The sequence below is a fragment of the Vipera berus genome, assembly GCF_964194415.1.
Source record: "Vipera berus genome assembly, chromosome: 2".
Classification (NCBI taxonomy): Eukaryota; Metazoa; Chordata; class Lepidosauria; order Squamata; family Viperidae; genus Vipera; species Vipera berus.
The window spans coordinates 242525172-242538267 of record NC_138203.1 but is presented as its reverse complement, the minus strand read 5'-3'; the positions used below and the strand labels follow the sequence as shown (position 1 = coordinate 242538267).

Sequence of the window (13096 nt, the reverse complement as noted above, 5' to 3'; positions counted from 1 at the left end):
TGCCTACCCCTGCCGTAGCCCATCCCTTCATTGGCCATCAAAGAGCTCCCTGCATTTTTCTGTTTCTCCACCAAATTTCGGAAGGTCACAAAAAAAGAAAAGCTAACATTGGCTCTGCCTTTCCCAACAGGCTAAATTTGTATGGTTGATGAAGTTTCATTCACACGACACCCTTAACCAGCTAAACCGAGTCAAATGCAGCTGCATTTGTGCTACATGCTAAACCTTAGTTCCTTTTCTTCTTTTTCCTTGGTTCCTTTTGCTTGGAATGTTAAGTGAATCCAGCTTGCTTCCTTAAGATCCAGTATATTATACAAGCCTAGGAATTGGGTTAATTCAATAACCAAGCCAAATTTGTTATGCAAACGTGGCCATTTTGGAAGAAAAATGGTATTTAGTATCATATAATTAGGACTTTTCAAAGACCCAAATATGTTTGCTTTGAAATTAAATAGTTTTTCCAAAGGAATGCATTATTAATATCACTAAAGCCAAGTAAAACCAAACATATTTGAGTGTGGTAAATTTCCCTATTCTTTAGGAAAGCTTCTTTAGACAATATAAACTTACAGTAAATTAAACTTGTTATTGAAGAATAATGCTAAAAATAAAAAAGTAAAAACAGTTGGCAACATAGTTTTCTGAAGAAAAAATGATTCATGCAGATTGTTCACCTGTTTGAAAACACCAGTTAATATGTTTACTTACAGAGTTATATTTATATGAAAACTGGAGTCAGTGGTTTATTTTTTATTTATTTTCTTCATCCAAACACAAACACTAAAAAGTACAAAAACTCTTTTTCCTCCACTTTCACACAAATAAGTTGAACCATAGATTTTAACCTTGTGTTGATGCAAATTAAGTCTGAACTTGCCCTTACGTCTGCCTAAAGCCTTCCTAAGGAACTAAAAGAGGGATTATATTACACATCATATTGTGCTGACTAGATTAAATAACTCTAAAATGGCAGTACTTGGCCTTTATTATTACAAAGCCCATTGTGCTCACAGTAAGCAGCAATAGACTGGAACAAAGATAAACACCTACTGCAGTGATATCAAGTAACCAGTGCCTTGTAATTTGTAGAACAAGGAAAATGCTTAGTATTATATTTACAGTCTGTAAATTACACAGCACAGTGCAAGCCTGGTCACCTTTATGCCTTTATGAGAATTACACCCACAAAGTGGAAATTATGCTAAGGCTGATAACTTTTCTCCCAATTATTATTATTAGAGTGCAATACCTGCCATTTTAGCTATAGAACTATGCTTACTAAATTCCAGTGCCTCTTTCCATAGCCTCCATCTTTCTGTTATATTTTTACAGCATTTTTATATTAATATTATTATATTAAATTGACCACTACAGGAAGATATTTGTGACTGATTCTTGTTTCCTACAAGGGAAAGCTGGTATACCTAGAGTGAATACTATTTCAAAGCAGGTCTATTGGACCATTCAGGACTCCTTATCCAGCTTCTTTAAGCAATAAAAAATGAAGTCTAAAATCCAAATCTAGCAAACTACATGGATTGGCCTACTTTAAATTTATATTTTGGATTTCAAAATGTCCTATCTCAAAGGAGAAGGAACAGTGGGGACTTAGCTTCCTTGGGCTCTTAAGACAGCTGTGGTTTTTATGATTTTTTGCTTGAATGAACAATGTGATTTAGAAGTAAAGTATGATATTTTGTTTAGTCACCAGTTTGAAGTAAGGAGACACAACTTATCCATGACCAGTTTTTTTAAGTGGGTAATATCAAGGGGCTGTAGTACCAATATAGAGTGATGACAATCACAGAACATCAACTTATATAAGAAAGATTATTCTAGAGTTGCTTTGGATGACCTTATAAAATTACAGTTCATCTCAACTCTGCAAGTTCATTGTCACTGGAAAGGAATGAAACTGGGATTCTTGAGATATCTGTCAGCCTCTGGTAGCATGTCCCCATCCCAAGTATTTCCATTACACTTGAAGGAAAAAAAGGATGAGATTGCATTGTGAAATTAGTCCAAGATTTAACTAATGTAATTCAGGGGGGAGGGGGGGCTCTGTACTACATGAAATAAGTAGAAATATATGAATATTAAGTCATTTGACAATACTGTAGAACATTCATAATTGTCTTATTACCTGTTTAATAATATTGATCTTGTCTTATTCATACCATAGGTCATGAAACTATATGTACAATGTTGATACAAAACAACAGAAAACAATTCTTTGTACCTTGGAGTAATGAGCTTAAATGCCTGTATACTTATTTGTGAGCATCCAATTTAAATAGAGTAGTGGTGATACAATTAGAGACAATTGGAAAGTTTAATGCAAGGCTTCAGCTTTTGTTATCTACTTGAAATATTGACTGGCATAATTCTGGTGTGCATTTTCAGGTCTGATTATGTATATTTTCTAAAAAGCATAAAAGCATGTGTCTGATTCAGAATAAAATTAAAAAGCAAAATAGTTGTTGTCGAGCACAAAAGCTGTCTGTTTACAATAATGAGACTCATGTCATTTAGCTACAAGGCTTTCTTTTGAAATTAAAAAGAGAGGATTTAGAATTCATTGGAAACTGGTCTGTATGTACTACTGAAACCATCACTTTTCAAAATGCTATATTGGCCACTACAGAGTGCCAAAGCAACATTACATATCTGTTACATATTCAATTACTGCTTCATTTCCTTCCTTTCTTTCTGGTAGCAAACAAATCTTTTGCAAATTCTATAGGTTACTGCCTTTATATTTATATCAGACCTGACCACCTTAGTTTTCATTCTTCACTACCAAGCCTAAACTCAATCTTCCAGATGCAACTCACTTTCTGACCATTTGGAAAAGTGTATTCCCAGTAGCTGTTGGAATGGTTTTTTGAAAGACTTCCATAAAGTCTCTGTATCTCTAGAATGCATTTCTGTGCATCAGCATTTTGTGAGAATTTTAATTGTCTCCTGCTTATTATAAACATTTTTCTCATATCTTTCTCCCCTTGTAATAGTAGATTCATTGTTGAATAGACTGATTTGGGGAGGAGATTGGTTTTTATGTTGCAAGTCTCATGTGAGTGAACTTCAACAATCAAGTAACGCTGCAGTTGTTATGTACATTGATGAAACTTTTCATTCTCAAGGTTTCATTGAATTACGTTAGCTATTGTAATATTTCGTAAGAAAGTAGCATACGCCTTGGTTTTTAACAGAGCAGAAAATAACATTTTTTTAAAATTTCATGGCAATGAAAAAATGGAGGTGGGAGGAAGACGATTTTTTTCCAGTATTCCCAACCTGCTGTCTTTCAGTTACAGTACTTTGGATTTTTATTCGTGGCTTGGGAGCGTGAGAATTAACATCCAACTCGTTTGAAGTGCATCAGACCAGGAAGCTCTCTGTCTTCCATACCATCAAAGGGGAGCTTAACAGGACAAGTATTCCTTTCTTTGTCATAAGACAATTTACTAGAAATCCTTTTTAATTATTAAGAGAGAAGCTGCCTTTTGCTACTGAATGTTCTCCAGATGTGTTGGAGCATGACTCTTATAAGTTCTGTCTCGTAAATATTCTGGCTAGGAAATATGGGAATGTAGTTGAACATCTGGAAGGCACCAGGATGGGAAAGACTGCCCTAGGTAGTAATTAATATGTCTAAGGAAGGCAGTATTGAGAATGTAAACACAAAATAAACAGGCATAAATTAGGAAACAAAGGTTGTATTTATAAAAATTGCTGTCTAAATGACAGGGACATTAAAACAAACAACCCAAAAAGTGACTACAGTAGTTTACTTTTCAGGTATCATTTTTGCCTTTTTGTCATTCTTGTCTACAACCTTTCAGTGAAAGGTATTGCGTAATGAATTAGTATAGCACAGAAATTTGTTTTTACCATAGAATGATTTTACAACCTGTAAAGTAGCTCTTGGTTTGAGTATCTAGCAAAGCAGTGCAATATGAGTATATTCAAAAGTAAATCCTATATTTTATGGTGCACAAAGTCAACTAAATCTGTGCAGGAATTCAGCCTACAGCACATAGATTTAAAGGTAATAAATCAGTGTTAGAATACATTTGCAAGTATAATACTTGGAAATAAAAATCTGTACAAGATCTGTAATATATTGTGCAGCCAAAGTGAAAGTGACAAGAGTAGATAAACTATAAGGTTTCTGTATGAACTGTGTTACAAGTCAAGTAATTGATATTCCAAGAGTAGCTGAAGAAAAATATGTTCAATAAAAGAGAACTGTTTGTTCATGCATGAGGAAGCCAACGTTTAAGAAGAAAAATATGTTTTATGTTCCATATTTTCAGTAGGATTCAAGTGCGATGCAACTTAGTATAAAAATCAACAGACATCCCTTTTCCAAGTTGTAGCTACTGTACTTGGATCAAATAATTGGTCTTAGGAGTTATAATATGTTGTTTTTGTCATATAGCCCAGGGTTTTTCAAATTGTTTCATGGAATTCTGAGTAGTGCAAGAACTTGGTGGGATTCTATGAGAAACTGAGAGCAAACATTTAAAAAGTTTACTCAAACCTTTCCAATTTTCAATTGCTAAAGTTTTGTCTCTTGATGAGGCAACTCAGGAATTTTTGTCTTTTTGCTAAAAGATTCCATGGCTTGAAAAAAGTGTGAAAAATTCTGGTCTAGCCTATTTAATAGTTGATTACATAGAAATCTTACATAAAGAAAACTTCCTAAACAGCATTTTAGTGAAACATGCTTTATAAGTATTCCAATTAAAATATGTTTATAACATTTTCTAATTGGCAGAAAATAGACATTCACTATTCAAATATGGATTAGAATATTACGTTTGACTAAATATTGAAAGGAAAGACTAAATATTTTGCTTGGTATGATGATTCCTTCCTCTAGTGAAGGAAAGAGATAAAGTATTTATTGCCCCAATGAGTGTTTATTCCTCATTCCTCATTGCTAAAAGTACCAAATAGCACAATGAGCCTGCTAGGAATGATTTGTATTAGTGTTAGATTTTGATGGGAAGGTAAGTCTTCAATGGAAATAGTGTGTGGTGTGCATGTGCATTTGCTTGCAGGCTATAGGATTTCACACAACCTAAAATGGCTAGATTATAATTTGTTGTAGTGAGTTTCATTCAGGAATGATGTGTTTGATTTGCCAACATCTGTTTAAAAGTTTCCTACTGAGGCAGTTAACAGCTAAAACAACACAATTAGTTATTTGTGGCCTTCATAGTTTAGAGAAAACTTTGTCCAGATTTGTGGAGGCCTTATCCAGATTAACTTGACTACTTCCAGAATTTCTAATTATTGCAGAACATTCTGGGAGATCATTCCTATGTAGCTATCAGTCCCTGTGAACCTCACAACATTTTCCAAACCTGTAGGGCAGGAGTGAAAATATCCAGATATTGCTAAATTATAGTGCCCAACATCTTCATAAGCTTCATAACCATGCTAGCTAACAGGCAATTGGCTTTCTACCTTGGTGTAGTGCACATTGTAAACTATAGAGCTAGTAAGGATCAAATTGTCATTAAAAATAACTTTTCATTAGTATAATCTTCTGATTAAACAACAATGGAAAAGCTTTTGCCCATAGTCACAATCACACTAAGCCTTAGCATGTAACTGGACAGACGTACAGAACCTGCTGACTCTGAACCATGGTTTAAAAAGTACCATGGCTGGACTTGCACACCATGATAACCTGAAAGCACTCAAATCGTCATGGTTTTCATTTTCTGTGAACCCAGTCTAAATATGTATGCAGTTTCTCCAAAATTTCAAAATTTTAAAACTAAGTCTAACTATAGTAGTATTTTTTTATTTATTCTAGAGCCTTCATTTATAGCGGAATTGTACTGGAGTCAGGCATATCCTTTTCATACTAAACCTCAAAAGTTTTGTTCCATACTGTAATGTATTGGCTTGAATGCTGGGTTAATTTCACATATAATAATAATAATAATAATAATAATAATAATAATAATAATAATAATAATAATAATAATAATAATAATAATAATAATAATAATAATAATAATAATATAAAGTTGGAAGGGACCTTGGAGGTCATCTAGTCCAACCCCCTGCTCAGGCAGAAAACCCTATACCATTTCAGGCAAATGGCTGTCCAGTCTCTTCTTAAAAACCTCCAGTGTTGGAGCATTCACCACCTCTGGAGGCAGGTTGTTCCACTGGTTAATTGTTCTAACTGTCAGGAAGTTTCTCCTTAGTTCTAGGTTGCTTCTCTCCTTGACTAGTTTCCATCCGTTGCTTCTTGTCCTGCTCTCAGGCGCTTTGGAGAACAGCTTGACTCCCTCTTCTTTGTGATAGCCCCTGAGATACTGGAACACTGCTATCATGTCACTGCTGCTCCTTATTGTATGTATGGGGTAACGGTTACTGTCTGGGCCAGACTGGCTATCTACAAGGGTGGAGCCGTAGGTTGAGGTGGGGAATGCCTCCTTCAAACCTATTGGCTGCCGACTAGTGGCCAACTGCATAAATAGCTGCGCAGCAGCTATTGCTTTGCTTCTGTTCTTGTTAACTTCTGAATAAACCAGTTCCTGTTTGAAACATCTCACTTACTGCCTAAAGAACTGAATACGCAACAAATACAATTACATGCAGAACCATACAGTTTCAATTGTACTTGAAACTGCTGGAAAAAACACTCAGTGTTTATGCACAGATAGTACTGAGTTGCATGGGAACACTTTTTAAACATTTTATCAAAAGCACTATAGAAATTGTGGGATTTTTATTACAATATTGTTTTAAAGCTGAATAGCATGCCTCATGTATCATGGAGGCAGTGGATGGTGTGCTGGTACTATCTTGGATATAACCCCTGCTGTATGTGAGAGAAAGTGTGTCTTCTAAGCTTGTGGCAGATGCTGTGCCAAACAGGGACAAGTCCCTCAATTTTATTGTCGGCATCAAGGTCAGATACCACAGGTGTGGGGGGAAGGGGAGAAATCTCCCTAATTTGGCTTTCTTTCATTACTATGCTGGGTGTGGCCCTGAAAGTGCTCCCTGCACTCCTACTGTGAACAAGTATTTCTTATCAAAGGCCTCCAACAATGCTTTAAGCCAGAGGACCAGAGGGGGCATGGTTTTGTGTGCTGCCTGCATCTCGAGGATGGGGCTTTGCTTGTTTGTGCAGACTGGTTGTTGGCATGCTGCAGCCTGGAACTGATCCATGGACCGGGGGTTTGGTACCCCTGCTTTAAGCTATTCCCGTGTGTGTGTGTGTGTGTGTGTGTGTGTGTGTGTGTGTGTGTGTGTGTGTGTATGGCCCCTTCCATTCAGTGTCGATTCCTGATTACTTCCTGGACCAGTTCCTGTAATTTTCTTAGCAATATTGTCTGGGAAGTGACTTGCCATTGCTTCCATACTCTAGGGCTGAGAGAAAGTAGCTGAAGGTCACCAAGCTGATTTATACCTACGGATAGAACTCATATTCTCCTTGTTTCCAGCCTGATGCCTTAACTTCTCTCTAAGCAAGACCTGGCTACATCTGACTCTTTGGCCCTCAGTGTCTGGCTCACATGAGGTCAGTTGGAAATTAGAAATCAAATGCAAGTAAGTTCACCCCAGGGGCAGGAGAAGAAGATAAATTGAGTCCAGTTCTGCACAGTAGCTCTATGTTCCTTCAGTCAGCTGGCAGCCACAGGAAGGAGAAAAGAGAAAGCACTTTTCTGCACTTGTGCAATGCTCACCCCTCTCCTGGAGCAGCCTGAGGAATTGAGGTGACTGAGGACATCAAATCAGGCAACATTGGTTCATCCTTCCATAACAGTCCTAGTTTCTCATGTGGCCCCTAGAAAAATTAATTGCCCATCCCTGCTCTAAGCTGGTAGATTCAGGTTTTCTGCATTGAAATCCATCACTCTTTCCTATTAACTTACCAGATATAGTGAACAAAAATTGCTTCCTTATCCATGTTGAACTCTTCCACAATTATTTTTGTTGATGTAGCTATATAGTGTGCATATTGTACTGATATTTGGGCAGCAGGTCTCTGGTTTAAAGGCTTGAAATCCACATATAGTGAAACCTCAAGCAAGTACTGGTTTATATTAAAAAAAATCTTTCTATAGTTCATTGACAGATGCTGAGCAAGATGGAAATAAATTGAATTAATACATTTGGAAGCCTTTCTTCTAAAAACAGTGGCTGGCCAACTGGCTGCCTCTGAATAATTTGCACTGCAAAAACAGAAATGTCCCTGTTTTTTCAATCCTGATCCATCAGCTGTGCCAACAACAGCTTCTCCTAAATGTTAATTTAGAATTAATTACCCTGTTATCTCTGTGAATTAATCTGCAGTGTCATTCAGTTGTAGCTACTGAATGCCAGGTCACACTATAATAAGATGTCTCTCATCTGTAATTTCATCACAGATGAGGGCTGACTTGGCATGTACTACTGATGTCTCACTTGGTTCAGAAAGGGATGTTTCCCTCTTATTTTTTTTTATTTTAATTCCATTTATATCCCGCCCTTCTCCGAAGACTCAGGGCGGCTTACAAGCTTAGCAGTAGCCTTCATTCTATGTATATGCCTGCTTATTAGGGCTTTCACACACACCCCAAGCGGCATTATTACAAAGTCAGCTTAATTGCCCCCAACAATCTGGGTCCTCATTTTACCTACCTCGGAAGGATGGAAGGCTGAGTCAACCTTGAGCCTGGTGGGATGCGAACCTGCACTAATTGCAGGCAGCTGGTGTTACTTAAGGAGGCATTAGCCCACTGCTCCACCAAGGCTCTTATAAATGTAGCTGGGTTTCAGGTGTGGCATCAATCAAGATTCGAGATTAGCAATAGGGTTACCATCTTGTATGGTTCTCAGAGATATTATTCCACAGGTCACCAGACGTGAAACATAATTTATTAAGTTGGACTCTAGGGATCAGTTGAGATTGGTGCTAGTAACCTTCCTGCTACATAGCGACTTCTCTGATTGAGCTCCTTGACACCACTTCTGGGTTGCCCATAGAGTTTCTCAGGCTTATGGTTCTAGAAGACTTCAGTCTGGCTTCTGTAGGTCTAAGGCAGGGGTCTTTAAACTTGGCCCCTTTATGACTTGTGGACTTAAACTCCCAGAATTCCTCAGTGAGAGTGCCTGGTGAGGAATTCTGGGAGTTGAAGTCCACAAGTCATAAAAGGGCCAAGTTTGAAGACCCCTGGTCTAAGGCTACTGAACAGTTCATGACCACCATGGACCTGTCCTGGGTCATTTAGGGCCTGACTCATGACAGTGGTCACACACCTGATCTGGTTCTCTTGTTCAAGTGAAGGTAAGATCATGTAGGATTAGGGGAGCTATCTGTAGCTCTGCTGATATGGTCAGGCTACTCTCTGGTAGCCATGAGATTGTCTGGCACTGCACCTCATGGCAGAGAGGTGGGACCTTTTCAATTGTTCCACCCTCAGCAACTGATGGACACAGATGGAGTCCAAGAGAAGTGGGGGTTGTTTCTGATGGTCTGTAACATGGTGTAGCCAAGGTTAGTTGATACCCACTCTGGAATGGGAGGGTGGCCGTGGCTTTAGATTAGTTTATGCCAATGCAGCTTTTTATTTTCCATGGATCTCACAATTCCCAGAAAATGAGGGAAATGAAAAGGGTTATAAGACAGTTAGAACAATGCTGGTGTTCAACAAGGAGAGAACTTGACTAAACAAGTCTACTTTGTGACAGTAAGGGTGGCAAAACGTCAATATCTCTTCACCATTATTTCAGTCACCTTGGATAAAGAGGTTCATCTATAGGTTCACACAGAAGAAAAAGCAGGGCTTCTATTTGATAAAATTGCTTGTATTCACTCTCAATTGGACACCAGTCTTGGTGCAAGTCCTATGGACATTCATGGAGAATTGCCTTGTTTGTTATCTGGGAGGACTGTTGGGCCTGATAAAATGGACCGGTCCTCATGACTCTGCATTTAGCCATCTGTTCATGGTGTTGAGATCCATGCCCCTCCCGGTTGATAAAGGCCTCCCAGGAGATGACATTCAGATGGATCCTAGCTTTGAGGTGGGGTTGTTCCTCTGCCTCTCAAGGAAGCCCTCACTGGCTCCAGCTGTATTCAGCAACTTTGATCCAATATCCAGCCTTCCCATTTTAGGGAAGGTTGTTGAAAAGGTGGTCATGCAACAGCTTCAAAGAATCCTGGATGAAGCAGATTATCTGGACCCCTTTCAATCAGGTTTCAGACTTGCACACACATGCACATACACCAAACATATACATGAGATTAGATTAACCTAAATGTTGCTGGCCCTCAGGAAGTCTCTTAAGACTTGGAGATCCAGCGATGCTGGTTGGTTGCACTGTTAGTAATTTATTTTTTTAATTAACTGCTTTAATTGGTTTAAATGGGATTTATTTTGCTTTATTCCTAATTATTGTTTTAATTATGTAAGCCATCCAAAGTCACTTAGGTAAGATAGGTGGCACTATAAATAACCAACTAAATAATTCATGTTTACTGATAAACTGTTCTTGTTGCGATAGAAAAAGAGTATCCAAATCAAATATTAATATCTGTTTCTCTTATAGCATTGGACTAAGTACTTGAATTAAAAATAATAATTGTCCTTTATTGTTGGTAGCCATCAAGTTTTCCATTAATTTGCATTAAAAAAGGAAGGTGCTGGAGAAGCAAAGATGAAGTAGCCTTTTCTAATTTAACCCTCTTCAGATGTGCTGGGACTTCATTTCCCAGAATTCTGAGTATTAAGTGATAACCATTAATATCTCACCAGTATTATTTGTGCACCACAGGGAATTTATAAGGCAGGGCAGCTGGTGATTAACTATTAGAGCAAACTTGCTTTTAATGGCTTTTAGCCAGCTAAATGTTGGCAACCATTCGAAAGTAATCTATCATAAATAGGAAGCATGTCCCCAGGCTCATAATTAATATTTGCTAGACACTAGAGATTCAAAAAAAAAAGTCAGAGAGACTGAAATTTTTACTATTTTTTCCCCATTTTTTTAGTACTGGGCCTTTCAAAAATGTGTTGTCTTTGTAGAATGTCATGCTAAGGCAGAGCCAAACTATTTGCATTTTCAACAACTGGCAGGAGAATGGTATGTTACCCTCAGATGGAGAATAGCAAGAGAGGTAGCCTTAAAAATGGTTGTGGTCCATGTTTCTATTTCATTCCAGAAAAATATGACACATGCAGACCACATCAAACATACAGGTTTTGATTGCTTTTGGTAAACAGCCACTAAAAAGCTTATTAAAATTTAAATATTTGAGTTTGATTATAAATATAAAATTCACTCTCATGGAAACAGTTAGCTTAAGTTTCCTGGTAGCCAAAGCTTGGTTTCCCAGATTCTGTGGTCCCTGCATCTGAATCCAACTCATTCCATGATTCTACCTCTGCTTTAGTTGAAAAGAGGAAATTCGGTCTTATTCAACATTTTCCTAACGGGATCTGTATCAAAGTATTTGATTCCTTGTGGCAAGGTAACAAAGGATATGCCAAGCCTTCTTTTACCTTCACTTGCCCAAATACCTAGACTCAGTATATAATATTCATTATACAGGTGGTTCCTCTTACAACCATTTATTTAGTGACGGTTTCAAGTTATAGCAGCACTGGGGAAAAAAAGGGGGCTTATGACTTTTTCACATGTAGGATCATTGCAACATCCCCATGGTCATGTGACCTTTTGTGACCTTCTGTCAAGCAAAGTCAAGATTCACTTAACAACTGTGATACTAACTTAACAGCTACAGTGATTCATCTATCAACTGTGGCAAGAAAGATGGTAAAATGGACCAAACTTCACTTAGTAACTGTCCTGCTTAGCAATGCAAATTTCGGGGTCAGTTTTTATTTTATTTATTTATTTTTATTACATTTATATCCCGCCCTTCTCCGAAGACTCAGGGCGGCTTACAAGCTTAGGTAGAGGACTACCTGTTGCATGTTTTATTATGTCTAGATGTTAGAGTATTTATGCTGAAAGTATTAACTGCATTGTTAACCCAGTTGTCTTCATAAAAAACCACCCTCCTATTGTTTCTGTTCTGAATACGCGTGAACAGAGTACTTAATGTCCCGGCGGTTGGACAGAAGGGAAGAAACTCCAGGTATTTGGGCTGCTGAACAGAAAATGGCTGCTCAAACCACAGCGGAGATGCAATGACTTTGCACTCAACCCTAGAGGGTAAAGGCTTGCTCTGCTTTTTCAAGGCTGTAATTGTGTGCCTCTTTATCCTGAATTTGTATTTCTCCAATTTCTTCAGGCAACCCAATATATGAGTTTGATTTCAAAGGAAATGCAACCCGTGGCTGGCACAGAAGGTGCTTTTTACCGTCGTAGAAGGTTGATGAGGCAACTTCCTCTTTATGATCAGGACCCTTCCCATTGTCGGGGCCTTTCGGAGAATGAAATCAAGTTGATGGAAGAGTTTATTAAGCAGTATAAAGACAATGCTCTTGGAGTTGGAGAAGTTGCACTGCTGGGTCAAGGGGGAGCTACCAAAGAAGAAGGAAAGCCATCTGATAAAAATACTCCAGCAAGTAAGGAAGCAGCTTCAACCAATGGCACATTGGGCCATCTATCAAAAGGGCAGGACTTGGTAAGTCCTCAACACAGTGTTTCAGAGTTTGGGGAAAATGCTTTTTTTAAAAAAAAAAGTATATAATTAATGGATGTAGCATGGATATTCAAATATGAAATACATAAAATCCTATCAAATCTTACTTTATTGAAAGATGGTGAACAGGGGTAGATACAAAGGCCGCAAATAGCTTTAATTTAATTTAATTTAATAATATTTATATACCGCCCTTCTCCCTGAGGACTCAGGGCGGTTCACAGGGCAGAATAAAATACTAAATACAAACGTTAAAACAAGATTAAATAATTGCCCATATTAAAACAGTTGGAATCAAGTTCTAAAACACCAAGTTAAAATTAAAACACAAGACTAAAAACCCCACCAATCCCCATCAGGCTAGGCCGGCTTGAACAAACAGAAACGTCTTGAGATCGCGACGAAAGGAGCGAAGATCGGGCGCCATCCGGAGCTCTACCGGTAGCTGATTCCACAGCTCCGGAG

General features: G+C 37.9%; 1 protein-coding gene across 1 annotated transcript in view; it reads left to right on the top strand.

The window, feature by feature from the left end:
* LMCD1 (LIM and cysteine rich domains 1) overlaps nt 1-13096 on the top strand; it is a 79818-nt gene that overhangs the window by 49529 nt on the left and 17193 nt on the right. The window contains exon 4 of the mRNA XM_081316472.1: nt 12278-12613. Coding sequence (XP_081172598.1) covers nt 12278-12613 — 336 coding nt within the window. The remainder of the gene's footprint in view (nt 1-12277; nt 12614-13096) is intronic.